The sequence below is a fragment of the Nanorana parkeri genome, unplaced genomic scaffold (assembly GCF_000935625.1).
Source record: "Nanorana parkeri isolate BGI_ZX_2015 unplaced genomic scaffold, ASM93562v1 scaffold370, whole genome shotgun sequence".
Taxonomy (NCBI): Eukaryota; Metazoa; Chordata; class Amphibia; order Anura; family Dicroglossidae; genus Nanorana; species Nanorana parkeri.
In genome coordinates, this window is record NW_017306638.1 from 130,937 (window position 1) to 152,553 (window position 21,617).

The following is a 21,617-nucleotide window of genomic DNA, read 5'->3' on the forward strand; positions in this document are numbered from 1 at the left end:
ACTCGGCTCTGGGACTCTGGGAGGCATATTTTGAATGGCTGCTCGGCGCAAGAACTGACAGTGCTGTGCTAGGGGAAGGCTGAGGAGCCTCTCACCTAGAAAAGTGGAAGGCACACGGGGACCCACTGGCCAATAGTCACAGGCAAATAGTCCCACCGCACTCTTGACCGAGAAGCCCCACATAGTGTGTGTGTATGGGTGCTGAAGTGGCCACGGATGTCGCTTTTTTTTCAAACCTTGGTGTGTCTGCTAGATAAAGTCTTATAATTTGAGGAAGCTGAACCCCTCCCCCCCCTTCCCCCCCCCAGGCAAAAAAAATTATCTACGGCCCTGCCAACATGGGACAAAGGGCAAGACCAGTCAATTTAAATTGTGATTTAAGGAGGTACTCTAGCTGCCTGTCAGTGACATCCCAAAAAGTGAGTACACCCTCCAAAAGTGTAGTGTCCACAGGTGACAGACCACCGATTTATAAATTCCCTTTCACATGGAAAAAGTGCTGATACACTCAGGGCCCAAGACCTTTCAGGGTGTTTCAGTCTGCATAGAGGACTGAGTCATATAGTGGGTATAGTGGAAAGGTCTTTGCAGCTGTATGAACTCTTAAAGACCCAGCAGGCTGATCCTACAGATGCAGATTATTATTAACTGCATCAATAAGGTTTGGAACAATCCCCTGTAAATCAGAGTCAATGGGAGGAGAATGCAGTGCCTAAAAAACAGGATTTTGAACTTACCATAAAATCAGTTCCTGGAGTTCATTAAGGGACGCAGTACACCGTTATTCTGAGACAATTGTGCAGCAATCAAGAGAAATAAGGCACTGACAAAAAAAAGGCAATTGACTAGCCAGGTATAATCCCTTCCTCTCCCAGCATGCTTCATTGTTGTAGAAAGCAGTATTAGGAGTAGACTACAAACACAGGGGTGCGGGACCTATGTCCATTAAGGAATCCAAGAAATGGACAATGTGGTAAGTACAAAAATCCTGTTTTTTTCCTCTTTGATTCAGGGACACAGGCAGGGGAATTGCTAGGTATTTCTTGGGCACTCAAAGGAGGAGATGCAGGTGGCACACTATGCACTCTGGGCTGACAGTGGATGTTGCCAGATTGTGCTAACAGTAGGAGGGGCTTAAAGGGGTTTGGTTAAATTAAACTTAAGTCTACTCACTGTATACACAGCACACATGTACCCACAAAATAGACTTTAATTACTGTGCCACAAGTGAGAATTTTACAGACACATATAAACATCTGCACAATTGGGGGGCATGGTTTGCTCATGGCCGCTAGCAGGTGCATGCTGTAAGAGTTCCAGCTGCCTTCCCGGGAACAGACCTCAGGAAAGCTCTTCCCGCACCATATTCCCTCCCAAATGGGCAGGACAAGCAAGAAGGGGTCTAAGACCAAAGCTCGGAACTCTTCGTCGACCCCGAATGCGACGATCGGAACTTTCTTCCGATCCACGGGCGCACACGTGGCCTCGTCGCAGCCAAACTGCGAGAACGGGGTCCGTCCGACTCCGAGGCCTCTCCTCCCGACACCACAGGTGGACTCGGACTCCTCGATGGCTGGGGATGACAGCGCTTCGGCACGGGAGGACGACATGTTCCAGGGCTTTTTCTCCATGCTGCCCACGAAGTCGGAGCTGGAGGCCTCCCACCATCATGACATGACGGAACTCAAAGAAGGCCTGGCAGGCTTTGGCCGTCGGCTGGAGGAGTTGGAATCCACTACTGTGGCTGTGTCCTCATCAGTTCAGCAACTTCAGGAGAAGGTAGGCAGACATCACGATATTCTGCAACACCTATCCCTGCATATAGATGACCAAGAGGATCGCCACTGCCGTAATAATATTAGATTACGTGGTATTCCAGAGGCCACAGGCTTGTTGGACCTTAAGGCCATTGTCTTGGCCATTTTCAACTTGCTCCTGGGCAAACATCCCACACACCCCATTGAACTGGACAGGGTCCACAGAGTAGCAGGCTTCCGCACCCCCACCCAACAGCTACCCAGGGATGTCTTGTGCAGGCTCCACTTTTTCCAGCAACAAGAAGCCATCTTAGACAAGGCCTGGGATGGAGGCCCCATCGATTTAGATGGTGCACAGATATTGCTGTTTCCAGACCTCTCCCGCAACACCTTGGCCAGACGCCGGGTACTCAAACCCATTGTATTGTATTGTAGCAGGCCATACAATACCGTTGGGTTTACCCCTTCCACTTGGTGGCATGAAAAGATGCCAAGTCATACGTCTTTTATTCCCCGGCCGACATGGAAAGATTCCTGCACGCGCTGAAATCGTGCTCGGTGACGCTGGATGCTTGGTCTGATCCTGTTCCGCCTGTCTGGATTTCCCCACCAGCACAGACGCCCTGGATGCCAGATCTCATTTTCCTCCCTCAACAGGCTTAGGAAACGCCTTCATTCCCTGCAACTCGTGGATGCCTGGCGAATCCAACACCTTCGCCACAGGGATTATACCTGTTTTTCTGGCTCCCATAAGCAGGATAGATTTCTTCCTGATATAGCAGGATAGATTTCTTCCTGATCTCCCATCATCTTCTCTCTTGGGCCACTACTACTGCCATTGGCACTCACATCTGGTCTTATCACTTCCCTGTTGTTTTTCTTTCCCTGGAGGTCTCGGATACGTGCAAACCATCCTAGTCCTGACCCATCCTAACCTGGAAGCTGAATGAGAATCTTCTTCTTGACTCTGTTTGTAAATCCGATATTGCCACTGCTATTGCCAACTTTCTATCTGATCATGCAGTTGATCCTACCCCCGTCCCGACTCAATGGGAGGCCCTTAAGGCCACTGTTCGTGGGGTGTTCATAAAACACGGTTCCCGTCTGAAGAGGGAGAGGGGTGCTACTCTGTCCAGACTATTGTCTGACCTTGCCTCTTTGGAAACTGCACATAAAAAGTCGCCATCCCCTTCTTTGCTGGCTGCAGAATCTGACAAGGGTATGTCTGGAAATTCAGAAGCTCCTAGACGCTAAGTATCTCTCCCATAGAGAACAGGGGCGCAGTGTTTTCTACGAACATGATGATAAAAGTGGTCATTTACTGGAACGCTCTGTTTGTGGGCAATGGCTCCGTACTTATGTTCCTAAGATTAACTCTGCCAAACATGGGGTGGTCCATAGCTCGGAAGGCATAGCAGAGGAATTTCATGAATTTTTCTCTTACTTATATAATTTACAGGCTATGCCGGATGCTTCCCAGTCTACTGGCTATTTGTCTAGGTTCCAGACTGACCTCGATCATACGGCCCTTCCCCCCCCTCCCGAGACATGCCCTACCAGATCTTACTGCTCCTTTTACCGACCTTGAAGTCCTCAATACGCTTAAGTCGCTTTCTCCAGGCAAAAGTCCTGGGCCTGATGGCTTCACCACAAAGTTTTTTACACGGTTCAAGGACCACTTGACACATCCGCTGGTCAGGTCTTTCAATGCCATCTCCCTGTCCTGCCCCTTTCCGTGCCAGGCACTGGAGGCTCATGTAGTTGTCCTGCATAAACCAGGCAAGGACCCTGACAAATTGTAACAACTACCGCCCCATTTAACTGATCAATGTGGATGTTAAGCGGACACCTTAATATACTATGCTCGATCGCAAGGCATTCCTTTTTGTTTGTTTTCAGTGGACGCCGAAAAGGCCTTTGACCCTGTCAGCTGGCCCTTTTTACAGACCTCTTTACTCCATGCAGGCTTCCCTAACGACTTTGTAGATAAAATTATGGCACTGTACCACCGGCCCCATGCCAGGGCGCAGGTGAACAGGAAACTTTCTGCCCCGTTCCGAATTCATAACGACACTAGACAAGGATGTCCCCTTTCCCCTTTGCTCTACATCCTGGCTATGGAGCGTTTGGCTAATGCCATTAGACTTAATCACGCGGTATGGGGCCTCCTAATAGGCAAGCATGTCCATAAATTGCGGTTATATGCTGATGACCTGCTGCTTTACCTCTCCAACCCTCTGGTGGCTCTTCCCTCTGTGATGCAGGAATTTAAACTATTCAGGGTCCTTTCCAACTACCGTGTGAACCTGCAAAAGTGTGAACTTCTAGATGTGTCGCTAACCCCAGCGGAGCGGGATGGTCTCAGTGGCTTGTTTCCCTTCACCTTGCGCTTGGATTATATTACAAGTCTAGGGGTCCAAGTACCATCTAACCTGTCGGATCTCTATACGCTCAATTTTGTCCCCCTGCTACAATCACTGGAAGATACCCTTACCTCCTGGATGAATTTGCACCACACCTGGTTTGGTACAATCGCCCTGTTCAAGATGCACTTGCTGCCTCGTTGCCTGTACCTATTCCAAACCCTTCCTATACTCCTTCCTGACCATTTCTTTAAAAATGTTCTTTAAAGGAATCCGCTCAGCTGTCCTACGGTATATCTGGAGGAATAGAAGCCTAGACTTCGATATGCTATTTTAATTAAGAAAAAACATGGTGGCGCTGCTCTCCCAGATTTACAGTCCTATTATAGGGCTACTCATTTATCCCACCTGGTAGCTTGGTTTGATTCTCTCGACCCCGCACTTTGGGTTACTGTTGAATGATACCTTTCCCCGGTCCCCTTATCTAACCTCCCGTGGTTACTGCTACTCACAGGCCACGCCGTTTGGACCTTCCTTTTTTTCCGCCTCTGCTGCTGCGGGTGTGGAACACCACGATGCCTTGAAAAAACTTGTGGCGGAATGAACCGTCACTGGGGCTGCTGGAGGAGCCTGAGGGCTAGCCTCCTTCCTACTGACTATGGACCTAGGAATATGGAGACCCACCCCCCCTTGGACCTCTTGGGGTTACATGGAACTAAGACTTGAAGGACTGTTCCTGGAACCCAGAGGATTGCTATGCACGTGTACACCTTGGAACTAATAACCCTGATTTATGTGTGGAGTTTATATGCCACATCTTTCCCATTGCCCATTAAAGGTGTAGAGTGTGACTCCAGCAGCAAACAAGAGCTTAACTCTGCACTAAGACTCCCAATGAATGTGTTACAGTTTATTTGTCCCTTTCTTCTATTGCGTTAATGATGGGATTGGAATAGCTGACTCTAGGAGTAGCTGACTCCGGGTCTAGATGAGTACATCACCCTATGATACACTCAGGAGTTAATCCCATCACATGTGTCTCCTCTCTCCCTATTCATTCATTAAGGCATCGGGGAGGTGATGTCTGTTTGCATGCATGTGTGATTGAGTTAAGTTTTTAGACTTCCAGAACTGTATATATACTGAGCTGGTTTCAATAAAGTCAGTTCTTAGTTTCCACTTCAACATTGGTGTTGCCTGATGATTGAGGAGTATAGCTTTCTGTCCTAATACATTGGTTCTGTACGATAATTAGGCAGGTTTGGGCTGAGGACACTGGAATTCAGGTTCCAGCGGAGAGGAAGCTGATTTCTGACGGAGGTACCCAGTCGGGGTACCAGGCGGTCCGTCACATAACTTATCTACATTTCAGGGCCCTATTACCCCAATTTTGGCCAACCCGGGTTTTCCTGAGGGGTGTGGTGGCCCTACCTTTCTGTGCTGGAAGGTCTCCGAACCCTCCTATGTATTCCAAAGTCTGCTTGGAAGTGTCCAGAAACCGCTAACTTCACTGTTTAGCCCAAATTCACCGCTACGTGCCTCATGGTTGGCCTACCTTCAGCTCCGACACTTCGTAAAACTCTTGTCATTTTCTGGCAACCTTTTATAGGCCCCTACCCCTTTTGAGAGACTGTATGCTGCAGTTCTACCGATCCCTCATTCTGTTTCAACGCTCTATCACTCTTTGATCTCCATGACTAATGGGGATTCATTACACTTTTTCTTAGCCTTGGAACCAGAACTGGGGATCATCCTATCGGAAGACGACCGACGCAAATGCCTTTGCTACACACACGCTCTGCATGTCAACGTACGCGCAAGAACGGAATTTCAAGTTGTTGACCAGGTGGTATAGGTCCACGGTAAGATTGCACCAAATTTGCCCAATGCACTCAGACTCCTGCTGGAGATGCCAAACTGAGCTAGGTACACTGACTCACATTTGTTGGAGCTGCCCTCTGCTCCAGCCCTTTTGACGAGCTGTCTCTCACGTCTACTCACGAGTTACCTCTACTGAAATTCACATTACGCCTAAAATGGCTTTACTTTCCATCTTCCCGGGCTCTATCTCTAAGGTGAAGAAATCTCTACTTAGATTTTTTGTCAACGCTGCCCGAGCTTTAATATCCACATTGGAATTCCCCTGTCATTCCCCCGGTTTTGGAATGGACAGCGGAATTATGTCGGCTGATGAGATTTGAGGAGCTAATTGCAGAACTGGTGGACTGATACAATATGTAAACCATCCACCACAGAGTAGGTCATAACACCAGCACCCCTAAAGACCTACGTTGGCCCGGTGGTGGGTTCACTCCAAGGCATAGAACAAAGAATTGGCAGTGGAGTAACCTTGAGAATAGATGGCCAAGACACTGCAAAAACAACATATTGCAACAGACAAACAGAGAGAAAAGAGACAAGGGCATAGGCGTCACTACAGGGGGGCAAGGGGGGGCAATTGCCCCCCCTGTTTTATGCTTTGCCCCCCGTGTGCCCCCCTGCTGAATTAAGCAGCAGTGCAGTGGCTCCAGTGCTGGTGCTAGTATACGAGCAGCTCCAGCGGCTGCTGTCTGTAGAGATCTGGATGTAGCTGTATTGTCAGCCCCGCCCCCCTGCTGCTGACTTTGAAGTTGCTGAGCCCGCACTGTGGCCGTAGCTGACTGTGAGCCTGTCATGCAGCGTGTGAAGCTCCTCACAGTAAGTTCTCCCTCTGCTCTTAGAGGACGATCATTTTTCAACACTTGCTCCTGGTGCCAGGTGGAGGTGCAGGACATGTGAATACATAGTCTGTGAAGTGTGAATTGTCAGAGCACTTCTCCTGGTGCCACAGGAGTTCTGAGGGGGGAGGGGGAGGGGAAGGGAGAGAGGTTGTGATCCCAATAAATCTTTCCATCCAGTACACTCTTTTCTCTTTCTGAGTTCACTTCTCTCCCCCTCCTTTAGGACATATTGTTTCCCCCAGTATAAATCTCTCCACCCTCAGTACACATCTCTCCCACTCTCCCTCCAGTATACATCTCTCCCTGCTGCCTACTGAGTACACATCTCTACCCCCTCCCCTGTCACCTCTGCCATGCCACCAAAGGTACAGCTGTGAGGGGCCCCCCATGTAAGGGGCCCACCAGGCTGCCCAGACCCCTCACATGGGTACCGGCCATACCCAATCTGATGGCGGTGTTCTATCAAAGTTTGTGACTACGTTAGAATGTGTGACTGGTGACATGGTCACACGCCCAGTTTTTTTGGGGTGGAATGTGTGACCGCCAACAGGTGAAGAATTCCAATGCTTTCTCCGCTGTTCCAGGGCAGATCGGCATCGCAGGTCGGATGTGCAGGAGAGCCGATCTGCCCTGGAACAGCTGATCGCTCCTGAAATGTCACTTCTATGCGACTTGTGACTGTGATCTCACATTCCACTGTACTCACAAAGTCGGATAGAAGTGACATTTCAGTACCGAACACCTGTTCCAGGGCAGATCGGTTCTCATGAACATACGATTTGCGATGCTGATCTGACCTGGAACAGCTGAGAAAGCGTTGAAATGCTTGACCTATTGGCCATCACACATTCCACCGCCGAAAAACTGGGGGGATTACGTTAAAATGTGTGACCCCACACATTCTAAAGTAGTCACAAACTTAGATAGACCAGAGGCCTGTCTGTAATCATTTAATCAGAGAAATAGATTATAATAAGCAACATTACAGAGTAATGTTGCCCATTATAATCCACTTGTCTAAATGAAGTAACAGCACACAACCCCCCCTTCTCTCGCCCCCCTCCCCCCCACGATTAGGACTCACCCAGCCTGCGGCGCAGGATCAGAGCCAGACTGAGACGCCAGTCGGCAGTGCGGGCCCCGGTGTTCTAACACCGGGACCCTGCACTGCCCAATATTCCATGGGGGGTGCCCAGGACCGGACCTCACAGGCCCCCCCCACAGTCTCAGGCCCCGGTGCGGCCGCACCGGATGCACCGGTGGTATTTCCGCCTCTGGCTAACACCCTAGCTACAAAAATGCTGTACAATATACATTTTTCTCTAAAGATTTGTTTTAACATGTCTAACATAATAAGATGTTTTAAAGTCTATACCTGTATTTAGCAGGGCCGTAACAATAGCTATAGCAGCCCATGCGGCTACTAAGGGGCCTGGGGGGTGGAAGGGGGCCCCATGAAAGATTGCTGAAGTTGCTGTTGACTTTGTACCTCTTTATGGCTTTTCCAATCAAGAAGAGTTGATATCAGGTGTACAGGAAGAGATTATGCAGACGGCTCAACTGCTACTTGTTCTTGATTTAGATTTTAAAGGATTTGCCATGGGGCCCAAGTAAAATTTTGATATGGGGCCCCATGATCTGTACTTACGCCCCTGGTATTTAGTATACAGTATGTATTTAACATATTATATGTGTAGGACATCTACTGTATAACTATATTTAGTATGTGTATTTATCATTTGAATTGTCATATCTTTTACTATTAGTAGTGTACCTTATATTTTACCATATTTACTTAGAAGATACATTTCATAATATGTTTCATTAAGCATAATATTACATAGACAAAATGGAGTCTGAAAATGTGATTAAGCAAGGGTCATAATTTTTCCCTACACAGCCTATGTGTGAAAAAAAACGATTACGCCTGTTACATATCGCTGTGAACGTGGGAGTATGAGCAATAATTTTAAGGCCATTAATCACTGTTAACTCTAAACCAGGGGCGCCCACAATTTTTCATCTGGAGATCTACTTTTTAAATGACGAGCTCAATGAGATCTACCAACAAAAAAACACCTACATTCAGGGGCGGGAGGGGGCGTGGCGGTGCATTGAAGTCAATTAAAATGACAGGTTAAAAGACATTCCACTATACGATAATATTCTATATACATAATATGATACATACACAGTGCAATCTGCAAAAATGCTGCAAGCACTATTTTTGCAGATCACACTGGACTGGAACGCAGGCACTAATGTGCCTGCGTTCCGGGCGCGGGCGATCGCACTGCGGTCGGGCGGTGCCATTGACTTCAATACAACACCACGGCCCCTCCCGTACCTAAATATAGGGGGCGGCTGGCTTGCGTTCCAGTGCGTTCTAGAGGCCGAAAACTCTGGAACGCAGACTTTGTGGTGTGAACTGGCCCTCTCTCTTGGCTGTCTCTTCTCTCTCTCTCTCTCTCTGCTGTCTTTCTTCTCTCTCTCTCTCTCTCTGCTGTCTCTTCTCTCATTTTCTCTGCTGTCTCTCTCCTGTCTGTCTTTTCTTACCTCCACTGCAGCAGCTTTCCAGGTTTCCTGTCATGCGCTGGCGTCCTGTCCTCCCACGGTGCTCTTGTTGCCGAATGTGGCCGACGTTGCACACGGGGAGAGGTATCCCGCCCCTTCCCGTCTGCGGCGTCTAACACATTCAGCCGGCAGCCGCATGAGCCCCACGAGAGGACAGGACACAGCCGATCGCGATCTACCAGTGTTCGCTTTGTGATCGACTGGTAGATCGCGATCGACTGGTAGATCGCGATCGACCTAATGGGCACCCCTGCTCTAAACTGATGAGCGGTAAAAGCTTTTAAAGCGTCACCTATGGCCAATTTGAGGCATGGTAGTTTTTTGCAATTTCGCGGATGCACACAATTTTAAAGCTTGACATGTTTGGTGTCTGTTTACCCGACATGATCCCATCTTTTATGTTTTACCAAAAAATTGTATAATAATAAATGTTTAATCACATAACGTAGGAAAAACAGGGTTTTTTTTCAAAAAAAATTTTAACTTTTTTATTATATAGTAAAAAATAAATACCACCAAAAGAAAGCTCTATTTGTCCCCAAAAACTGGTTAAAAATTAATTTCAGTACAGCATTGAATGACGGAATAAATGTCACTCAAAGTACTGCAGTGCTGAATACTGAAAAATGGCCTGGACAGGATGGTGGTTTAACACCCCAGTGAGCAAGTGGTTAATTCCTCAGTGCAGTTAACCCTTTTCCATGCACACTGCTGGAATTATAATTTCAAATTAGTGATGGCACTCAATGGTAACAATGCTTCCAATGGTCGACCCACACTGCATACTCATAAAAGAGTCTTCAGAGACTGGAAAACACTTGGGGCTGTGCTATAGATCCAGACCTGGTAAGCGCTCTGCGCTTAACTAACACACACTTAACTGAACACACAAAGGTCTGTAAAAAACCACAAGAGATAACATTTCAGGCAGGTCCCACAATCCAGGAGCATGACTTCCAAAGCTAATGCTGTGATTACACCAATCTGGATACCTGCTGTTACCCACATTATCCTGATTTTATTTGATGTAACTTTCTAGCTATACTGCTACATGCTGGTAATGTAACCTTTCTAACTTACTGAAAAAAAAGCTTTTAAACAAAGTCTTCTATTCATTCTCAGTAAGTTATGAGCAAGCACAAAAAGTGATAATGCTTGCAATGGCAAACTGTCATTGGTCAGCACGCCCACATGACAGCGCTGACCAATGAGAATCTCTTCTTTCAAATGGCATCCTGGAAGAAAAAAAAAATTATCAATGATCAGTTCAGTCACATGGCCGCATTGACCATTAACCGCTAGTCATAAACAGCCTCTGGAGCTGTGTAGTGACGTTTTTAAGTATGAGACCACTTGCACCAGCTGGCATGGGCTGTGGGAAGTTAACTTTAGTCAACTATAAAAAGATAACCAATGCAGCCACCACATCTAAGGACTGGTAACCTGTTAAATTTTGTTTCTTAAATTTAGGTATATTTTAACTAACATTTATTCTATTTACTTACTTTTCTCTCATGTAGTTGTGCCCAATTTGTCCAGAGACATCTTCAATTGCAGAGCAAATGTGATCAAATGCCTTTAGAAATACAGACACATATGCATGTTAAAAGTGTATCATATCAGCTATTATAAATGTTCATGTATAATATATCTTTAAATTGGTTAGTTAAAAAGACTAGCAATTGAAAATACAATGAAGAGGTATAGAAAAGAATATATCCACTGGAATATACGTTTTTTTGTATGTGTGGCATTTTTTCTGTTCTGGCGATGGCACACCTTTTTGGGTTTGTAGTCTACACTAAAAATCATACATTCTTTATTTTTAGCACAGATAGGGTTTTAATTTGGTAGAACATTTGGATACATATATGTTTATCTCTTTGATTTTTATTTGGACTAGCTCATTACAAAAATAGAAAAAAATTAATTTTCTTGAAATTGTACTCGTGAAAATGCTCAGATTCTTAAGGCCATTATCAGCCCTTTACATTTTTAAATAGCAGTGACTGTCCGAGTTCCCACACTTGGCCTGCTGGGGACCTGTAGATAGCTGTCCATGGCAGTTCCTGTACGTTTCTTTTATCTCCTCCTCCTCCTTCCTGCGCAGGCACAGCCATGGACAGCCCCAGGGGTGGAACTACGGGCGATAGAGCTGGAGCGGCAGCCCCCAGGACTAGAAACTGGGGGTTTATGCCATCCTTAGACAGGGAGGACTTGGCCAGGAGATGGTCGGCCGACGGAGAAGAGGCTGGGTCCCAGCACAGCCATGACAGCCCCTGGGGTTTATCAACGGGCGATGTGGTTTTTTAAAAATTATTTTTATTTATTTTTTATAATTTGTATTATTGTTACTGTTGGGGGGTCTTCAGGGAAATATTAGGGTTTTAAACAGACCCCTAACATTCCCCTTTTGAAATAGAAAAAGAAATTGAGAACACAGAGCAACCTCAGCACTGTATGAATAGAAAGCACCCATACATTCAGAGACTGGAGATAGTAAAATATTTACTATCAACCAGTTATGAATGGGTGGCTCTCTCCTCGCTGCTCAGTCAACCTGCATGACAGCCCCCCCGCCAGCTGCAGAGCTCCATTTCTCGAATCTCCCACTGCCTCTGCCCATACAGGCGGGAGAGAGCAGCAGCGACACGAGGAAAAGCTGCAGGCTGTGCCGCCCCTCTACTCCCTGCCTTCCCCGAGATGTGTTGGCTGCCTGGCACCCCATGCGCCCTGTGCTCACCATGGCAATAGGGGTGAGGGAGCACAGCCAGGCCGGCCCTGGCTATGCCCCCTCGCAGCTACGCCTGAGTGTGGCCTAGCAAAGACACCTGGAGAGAGGATCCAGTGCGACCAGGAGAGACCGAGAGCAAGGGAGGATGCCAATTCCCAGAAATCCTGGGAAGAGCCACAAAGTCAGCTTTTTCCCAGTACAAGAACCTGGAACTGCTCAGCCCCTCTGGCTGAGAGTCCTGGGTGACTACAACCCCCAGTTCTACCGTGTGATTGCCACACAATACCACAATATATATATAGATGTAAACAAAACCAAAACGGAGTATTGCAGTGTGTTTATTATTAGACTAACAAAATATATAAGAGACAAGCTTTCGAGAGTTAACCTGTCTTCTTCACGTCAGAAGAAATACTAATCAACATGACAGTTTGTCAGTTAAAGCAAGAGAAAGTTTTTAGGGGGCTGGGGGGTGAGTGGGGTGTCAAATGTTGGACCTGGGAGTAAAGAATGCCTCCTGATAATCAAAAAACTGAACAAATAAACATAGGATGACCAATAAACCCTAAACAGATCAGAGATATATGACATACATGAATATTGTGATGTTCTGTGTATTCATAAAAAGTTCTGGTTGTGTGTCAGAAAACCCGAATCCACATTAAGTCCCTTCTTTACGACATTGAAATGTAAAATCATTTTCATCTCAAATGTTTTCCTTTCTTGAGAGTTTTTAAAATTCTTTTTTAGTACTTTAATTTTGAGGTTTTGGATGGAGTGATCTTTCTGGGAGAAGTGATGTCCTACTGGAGTGCAATATTCATTTTCTTTGTGGTTCTTGATCGAACTCCTGTGTAGGTTCATCCTGAGATGCAGCTTAAGGCCAGTTTCCCCAATGTAACAACCTTTGTCACATGCTGAACACTGTATCATGTACACCACTTTAGCAGATGTGCAGTAGTATGACCTTTTAATGGTGTACGCTTTGTTATTGTGGCTCGCTGTATTTCTGTCACATATATGTTGGCAAAGTTTGCAGTGGGGTTTATTGCATTGTACTGTGCCATTCTGTGTAAGTGTCTGTTCTGGGGTGCACATCTGCTAACGTGGTGTACAGGGCCGGATTTTCCACAAGGCCAACCAAGGCCCAGCCTTGGGGCAGCAGGGAGTAGAGGGGCAGCAGGGGTGTGGAATTCCTATCTGCCGACACCCGGGACATGCAGTTCCAGGCGCCGGGTGGGTAGTCTTGTTTCCCTGAGATCACTTGTATGCAGCCTGCCGGTCTGCCATGCTCCATGGTGTGGAGGGGTTTGGAGGGTAGGGGGGCGCATTGAGGGACCTGGCCTTGGGGGAGTAAATCCGGCCCTGGTGGTGTACATGATACAGTGTTCAGCATGTGACAAAGGTTGTTACATTGGGAAAACTGGCCTTAAGCTGCATCTCAGGAGCTTGATCAAGAACCACAAAGAAAATTAATATTGCACTCCAATAGGACATCACTTCTCCCAGAAGGATCACTCCATCCAAAACCTCAAAATTAAAGTACTAAAAGAAAATTTTAAAAACTTTCATGAAAGGAAAACATTTGAGATAAAAAAGGTTTTAAATTTCAATGCCATAAAGGAGGGACTTAATGTGGATTCTGGTTTTCTGACACACTACCAGAACATTTTATGAATATATAGAACATCACAATATTCATGTATGTCATATATCTCTGATCTGTTTAGGGTTTATTGGTCATCCTATGTTTATTTGTTCTGTTTTTTGATTATCAGGAGGCATTCTTTACTCCCAGGTCCAACATTTATGGCCTCCCCCCAAACAACTTTCTCTTGCTTTAACTGACAAACTGTCATGTTGATTAGTATTGCTTCTGACCTGAAGAAGAGAGGTTAACTCTCGAAAGCTTGTCTTTTATATATTTTGTTAGTCCAATAAGAAAGGTATCATTGCATACTGCAATACTCCGTTTTTGTTCTTTTTTTACATCTTGAATCAGGGGAGGCAGTTGAGGCAGAGCCTCATCTAGAATTATGGAGGAAAAAGCTGTCAGCTTCATGTCTGAAGCTGACAGCTTTTTCTCCATTCATATTGGCATCTAACAGGAGCACCTAAGCAGTGAGGAGCAAGTGAGGGACAGGGAGGCTCCTCTGTGTCTCCTCCCTTCCCCCTTTACACTAGCTTGGGGACAGGTTGAGGGCGGGACTTGGTCCAGCGGGCCTTTGGCGGGAGGGGGTGGGGCTTCAGTCGACGTGGGACGGGACGTGCTGGGGGTGAGGCTGGGGAATGCCTCAAAGACCTACAGTCAGTACTCTCAGTACTCTCAGAAACATTAGAATTAGGCTTTACTCTGCTACGTACTCATTTGGTTGAAGGGCTTTTTGATTCACTTAGACCTTTCTTACCATAACCTGTATGGTTATACTGTCTTATTGGGTCCAGAGTCCTACTCCATAGAAGTAAATGTAAAAAGTAAAATTAAAAACCACAGTACTGTCAGTGTACTGCCCGCCTGCTAGGTGCCAACCTTACATATACACTGCCTGGCCAAAAAAAGTCACACACTCTAATATTTTGATGGACTGCCTTTAGCTTTGATTACGGCATGCATTTGCCATGGCATTGTTTCGATAAGCTTATACAATGTCATAACATTTATTTCCATGCTGAGTTGCATTCATTTTTCAGTAATATCTTGTAGAGATGATGGGTGAGTCAGTCCACTGCCTAAAGTCTTCACCAGCACATTCCAAAGATTCTCAATGGGGTTAAGGTCGGGACTCTGTGGTGACCAATCCATGTGTGAAAATGATGTGTTATACTCCCGGAACCACTTTTTCACAATTCGAACCCGATGAATCCTGGCATTGTTATCTTGGAATAAGCCTGTAGCATCAGGGTCATTAGTTATTGAATTAGTTGCAATCCGAAAGGAATCCAATTCATGGGTTTGGACAAAATATTCAAACATTGGAGAGGGAACCATATGAAGAGAGAGATCTCTAGAAACGAGACCAAGTGGATCTTCCTGATGGAAACTATGGCACCGAAAGGGTTGAACATTGAACTGGACCTAAATTGTTTTCTATCAAATGATTAACCCAGGAGATTGATAGCACCATTCACAAGATACCTGACCACCAAGACCCTAGGAGTTAGAATATATAAACATCTAGAATAGGCCTAGAGAATTCTAACACAGAATAGAGTAAAGACTTAGGAGATAAATTGTGGAGATAAAAATACTCAGTGCTATTCCCATGGAGGATAACAATCTATTTTAACAATTTTATCCATTTTTAACACACAATTTTTTATACATTCACTTTTAATTTATTATTTTTAAAGAAAACGTTTTAAACACTAGAGAAAATGCATTTTAAAAATGAAAATAATTTCTCATACAGTTGGGCTCTTATGGAGGATCTTATTAAGATTATAAACTCACCGAAACCGATTATTAATATTCCCCTCCGCTGTAATGAATACAATGAGATTTGGCTGTAATCTGTCCTGGATAACATTAAAATCAGCCCCCTTATTAACAAACACCCATGGATAGAAATAAATAATGGTATATTGTAATTGTAACTCATATATTGCAAACCTTGCCGTAGACCTGAAAGAAAGTAGCTATCTTAGGGTTGCCTATAGGGTTAATGGGATTGTGGAACTGCCTTTATTATTTTTTATTTTTAGACTGTTTCAGTCGGGACCTTATGCCGATCACTCGGTAAGCGGCACTCATGAAAATGAGGGTCCGATCCGAAACAGTCTTTTTATTAACCATGCCCTGTATATGAGTTTCCTATCCTATGTGTCTCATCCATGACCTTTTAAATGTATTGTATTAAGTCCTTCTATCCAATATGTTAGATATAATGTTGTTTTCTTATTTACTAAGTCCGCTAATGGAGATTTTTATACCGTAAACCTCCCCACACAGAAGAAAATATAATTATTGTTGCCTATTGATTTATATTTAGTCCTTCTATTTTAATATGCTAGATATAGTGTCGTTTTAAAACTATTAAGTCTGTTGATGGAGAGCTTTATATCGTAAACCTCCCACCCTTTTTTTTAAGGAGGATTGGAGGGCCACCACAGAGCCCCTTCTTCCTTCTCAAAGTTTGTTCACAGCTTGAATTAATATCACGGTTTAAATTTAAGTTTTCTGTGTTGTTTTACTACATCGCTAGCCAGAGGTTTGCATGTTTGAGATATAGATGCCGAACCAATGAGGTTGATCACTGGCACTAATTCTGAAGGTTCCAGTGTTGATTTTTTTTATTTTTTTTATTATTATTATTATTATTTTTGTGTGTTGAACCTTCTAGTCATATGTAAATAATCCACTTGCATCAATTTTTTTCACATGGATTGTTGTAATTTTACACAGATTTGTTTATTAACACTTTAGTGTGTAGTTGGTTCACATAGACCTAGTGCAACATATTTGCTTTACATTTACTCAGCGATCGCTGAGTGTTTGCTCTCGCTCTCCTCTCTGACACTCTGTCACAGGAGGCTGATCGAGCGGTGTAGAGAGGAGAGCTCAGCCTCCTGTGCTAGCGCTGCCTGTCTCCGCCCACACACCGCTCTGCCGGACTGTGATAGGACGATGAGCGGTCTGGAATGAGACGCTGGCCACTCACAGCACTCTCCTCCCGCTCTCCTCGGCCGGCTATCACAGTTTCTCTCCTCCCTGCTTTGGCACAGAGCAGAGCCCAGCGGGGAGGAAAGAAAGCAGGTATGCGCCGATGTATCGGCAGGAAAATGGCACTTTCGGCATTATGCCAAAAGTGCCATTTTCGGCCGATATGTTTTGGCGGCCAATGCATCCCTACATAAGACCCACATATGTTTTTCTTATTGCCATTAAATTTATCTGTGTTAGAGGTAGCAGAAAGGAACTGTTATTTTAGTAATCATAAAGCAATCACAAATTTGGCCTAAAACAAATGTCTCAAAACAAACTAGTTTAACCAAATGTGAAACTTACTCGGCCATGAAGCTTTTCATTGAGTTTTTTTTCCCGATGTTCACTTTTCTTCACTTTTAACCATTGCACTAAAGGTTTAATAGTAAGCCCCTATTCAAATAAGCATAAATGTACAGTATGAATTTGGAACATAAATAAATTATACAAACACAAACAAGTTATTTGAAGAAAACCAATACATTTTATTTGGGTGAAGAGTAATAAGAGCATCAGTTAGTGAAATATTATTGTCACCTTCCTAGCCCTGCTTTAGAAATCCAGCACTGTAATTTTTGTGTCAGCTTCACTAAACTTTGAATAAACAAAAGGGAAAAGTGTGCAAATAACTTAGTAGATATGTAAGCCGGCCAAACAAATTGTTTCATTTAGTTTTGGATTTTTCATCATTTCATTTTTCATCATTTCATTTTTCATCATTTCATTTTTCATCATTTCATTTTTCATCATTTCATTTTTCGGGAAAAGTTGTTCGGATTTAGACGAATCTGAATTTTTAATTTCGGGTGAGTTGAACGATAATTACAAACTAACATTTGTTGCAAAAAAGTAACATTAAATATTTACCTTTTTGCTTTTTAACTTTTGACAGTCCAAAGGAACCACAAAAAAAACCTGCCCCCCCAAATGGCAAAAAAAAGAAAAAGCATGGGGTCCCCCCAAAATCCCGTACTAGACCCTTGATCCAAGCAGCAGCCTGGCAGAGCAGGAAAGCAGGGACAATCCTCCCCTCTTGCACCATACCATGCCACATGCCCTCAACATGGGGAGGATGCTTGGCAAACAAAGCACCTTGTCCCCATGTTGATGAGGACAAGGGCCTCTTCCCCACAACCCTGGCCCGGTGGTTGTGGGGGTCTGTGGGCAGGGAGGCTTATCTGAATCTGGGTGCCCCCTTTCATAAAGGGGGCACCCAGATCCTGCCCCCCCCCTCGTGAAAGAGTAAGGGGTAATTGTTAACCCTACTCATTCATTAAATACATAGTGACATTGTAAAAAGAATTACACTACACCGTCCTTTAAAAGTCCTTTATTTTGAAAAAAAAACACAGCACACTTTTTGACAAGTCCTTTATTTAAAAAATCCTCGTCAATTGCAATGGACGACCGCCTCCGACGGTCGTCGCGCAAAGCAAAAATCGCCACTGTCTGCTGCCTTATCCGAACATGATGAACACCAGCCGCAAATGACAGGTCTGCTTCAAAAGATAAAACAAAGGGGCGGAGTGAGTTGTGACGTCACTGAACTTGTTCCGCCCATTTGTTTACATTCTGTGACAGCACCTGGTCCCCTATGGAGGACCCCTATGTGATTGACCTATGGATTACATCGATGGACATTTTTTTTGGGGGGGGGGGTTAATAAAGGACTTGTCAAAAACTGTGTTGTTTTTTTCAAATAAAGTACTTTTCAGGGTGGTGTGGTGTGTTTATTTACTATTTATATGTATTTGGTGAATGAGAAGGGGTAGCAGCTACCCCTTACTCATTCACAAGGTAGGGGATCCGGGTGCCCCTTTATGAAAGAGGACACCCAGATTTAGATAAGCCCCCCTGCCTGCAGACCCCCACAACCACTGGGCCAGCATTGCGGGGAAAAGATCCCTGGCAAAGCAACTTCCCCGTGTTGAGGGCATGTGGCCTGGTATGGCACCGGAGGGGAGGTGCACGATTGTCTCCCCCCTTTCCTACTCTGCCAGGCTGCTGTTCGGATCAAGGGTCTGGTAAGGGATTTTAGGGGGCACCCCACGCATTTTTTTTTGCATGGGGTCCCCCTAAAATTCCTACCAGACCTAAAGTGTCTGGAATGAATTGGGGGGGACTCCATGATGTTTTTTGTATTTTAACATTTAATTAAACACTCGTTATTTTTGAGCATATATCTACTGCTAGCAAGCATTACAAAAAATTAAAATGGTAATTGTGATGGACTGAACCATCACTGGGGCTGATGGAGGGGGCACATCCAGGTAACAGAGAAAGATCACCTTCGGATGAATTAGTGCAAGACGCAGGTAAAGTTAGACAATATCTTCATTAAGGTGATGAGAAGACCACTTTGGGCAAGAAAGTGGTCCTTTGTTTCAAAACAACTTTGTCTTTAGGTAAGGAGTGCTGAACTAGAAACCACCAGGGGTGGCTTTTACTTACCAAAAAGCCACCCCTGGTTCATGTGCATGACCTGCAGCGTGCTCCTGTCCTTAGGCTTAAGTGCAAATTTGCTCTTAATAAAGGGTGCACGTGTATTGGATTCCATGCATGCAAATGTCAGCTCGCTACGCATGCTGTTACGCACGTTCAGTGACGTCTGATCCACTATAAAGTCAGTGTGAGTCCTGAATCCATTGCTGACTGGTCTCAGCTGTATCCTGCTTCCTGTTTCCTGTCTCCTGCTGCTTGGCTTCCTGTGTTCTGACCCGGCTTCATCCCTGACTCTGCTTCTGATTACCGACTTGGCACTTCTACCCGGCAACTGGCTTCCTTGTGTTCGATCCTAGCTTGTGGCCCTGACTACTCTGTGTTTCTCGATTTGGCACCTTATCCTTGCAAGTGTTTCACTGTGAATGACCCTGGCCTGTGACCTCGACTATGTTCCTGATTCACCTGTGGCATCCACTGGGCTTTCCTGCTTGGACTCTGTCCTGTGTCTCTTCAAGTAAGCTCCAGCCCATTTACTTCACGCTGCTGCCCAGCCCGTGGCCCAGTCTCTGCCATTACCATACTGAGGTCAACGCACTCAAATTCAGAAACCGTGTTTACCAATGCAGTGGCACTTGTGCGTCCCTGAGTCCCCACTCCTCCTGTTATCATCTCCAGGGTAGTTGGACTAGTGGTGCAAGGGAAGCCCACTGGTCAGCTCAGTCTCCACCCAGGTATGTGACACCTATTGACCGAAGTGATGCACCAACAATACTGACCTCACCAAGGAATCTGCTGTCGGGTACCAGGTCAAATCTGTCCAGCTTCTTGTTGAACCGACAAGCTAGCAAGTCCACATCTGATGTTCCGCAATATAGACACATGTCCTGTAAGACTGCAGGATAAAGAGACCATTTCCCTTGGTCCAGACATTGTCTGCTGAGAAAATGTGCCAGTTTGCCACCCTGGGAACTTGCAACAGGTCTCTGGAAAATGAAACAACGCCCAGAACAGTATCTCTCCAATCAGCCGCACAAAACCAAGGTCCATAAAAATCCAACTTTATTGTTGGAAATTCCATGCAAAGTTCAAATAGGTATATACCACCATAGTATATCTCCCACCCCAATGCCTCTCACGTGTTTCACCATCTGGGCTTAATCATAGAGGTCAGAGATATTCTTTGACAAGACGGAGCACACGGCAGTCTGCACCTGATGCCTGTGTTGATCTGCAGTTTGGTAGAATTGGAGCGCTAAGTCTTTTTCTTTTTTATATAACGCCCAAACAGGTTAGACCATCGCCATCGATGCCACAACACTTCTGGTGCACACATAATGATTGATGAAAGCCACAGCTGTGGCATCAACTGTTTCAATTTGGACCAGATGACTGGTTAGAAGGGGGGTCCAGTGAAGTAAGGATATTGCAAGTTATTGATTGGAAATATTGCTTTTTTTCTGAGACCAACAACACTGAACAGAGAGAGGATCCAAAACTCTACCCCAACCCAAAAGACAATCTTCCATCATACCATTATAATAGGGAGAAAAAAAATTGCCCAATGATAATGCTAGGGACAGAAGCAACCATGACAGGGAACTTGGTTTGTGGATGTAACTGAGAAAGCCTGGATTTGTTGCACCCAGCAAAGCGAAGAAATTGCTGATGATTTGGCAAGGTAACAATATGAAAATCCTTTTTATCGAAGGAAGCCAAGAGCCTCCACAATCAAGGGAGACAACAACTGACCACATAGACTGAATAGATTTCATCTGAAAGTTTTGAGAATGTACTTTATACAGGACATTTAAGAACAAGATACCTCCTTTTGGTTTAAATAAAATCCTTCAAACTGTTTGATTAGGGGAAACTGGAATGATGACCCCCCCGAGACTGAGGGGGGACACAGTGGCCAAACTGAGGGGACACATGCACCAGACTGAGGGGGGACACAGGGGCCAGAATGAGAGGACACATGGACCAGAATAAGGCGGACACGGGCCAGAATGAGAGGACACGTGGACCATACTGAGGGGGGACACGGGCAAAAATGAGGGGTCACATGGACCAGACTGAGAGGGGACACAGGGGCAAAAATGAGGGGACACATGGGCCAGACTGATGGGGGACACAGGGGCCAGAATGAGGGGACACATGAACCAGACTGAGGGGAGCCAGAGGGGACACAGGGGCAAAAATGAGGGGACACATGGGCCAGACTGATGGGGGACACAGGGGCCAGGAAAAGAGGACACATGGACCAGACTGAGTTGGGACACAAGGGTCAGACTGAGGGGACACACGGACTAGACTTAGGGGGGAGAC

General features: G+C 45.4%; 1 protein-coding gene across 1 annotated transcript in view; it reads right to left on the reverse strand.

Annotated features, from left to right (window-relative positions):
• SLC9A3 (solute carrier family 9 member A3) overlaps positions 1–21,617 on the reverse strand; it is a 313,153-nt gene that overhangs the window by 119,322 nt on the left and 172,214 nt on the right. Inside the window, exons 8-9 of the mRNA XM_018558948.1 lie at positions 17,154–17,243; positions 10,920–10,990 (exon numbers count right to left, since the gene is read on the reverse strand). Of these exons, the coding sequence (XP_018414450.1) occupies positions 10,920–10,990; positions 17,154–17,243 (161 nt within the window). The remainder of the gene's footprint in view (positions 1–10,919; positions 10,991–17,153; positions 17,244–21,617) is intronic.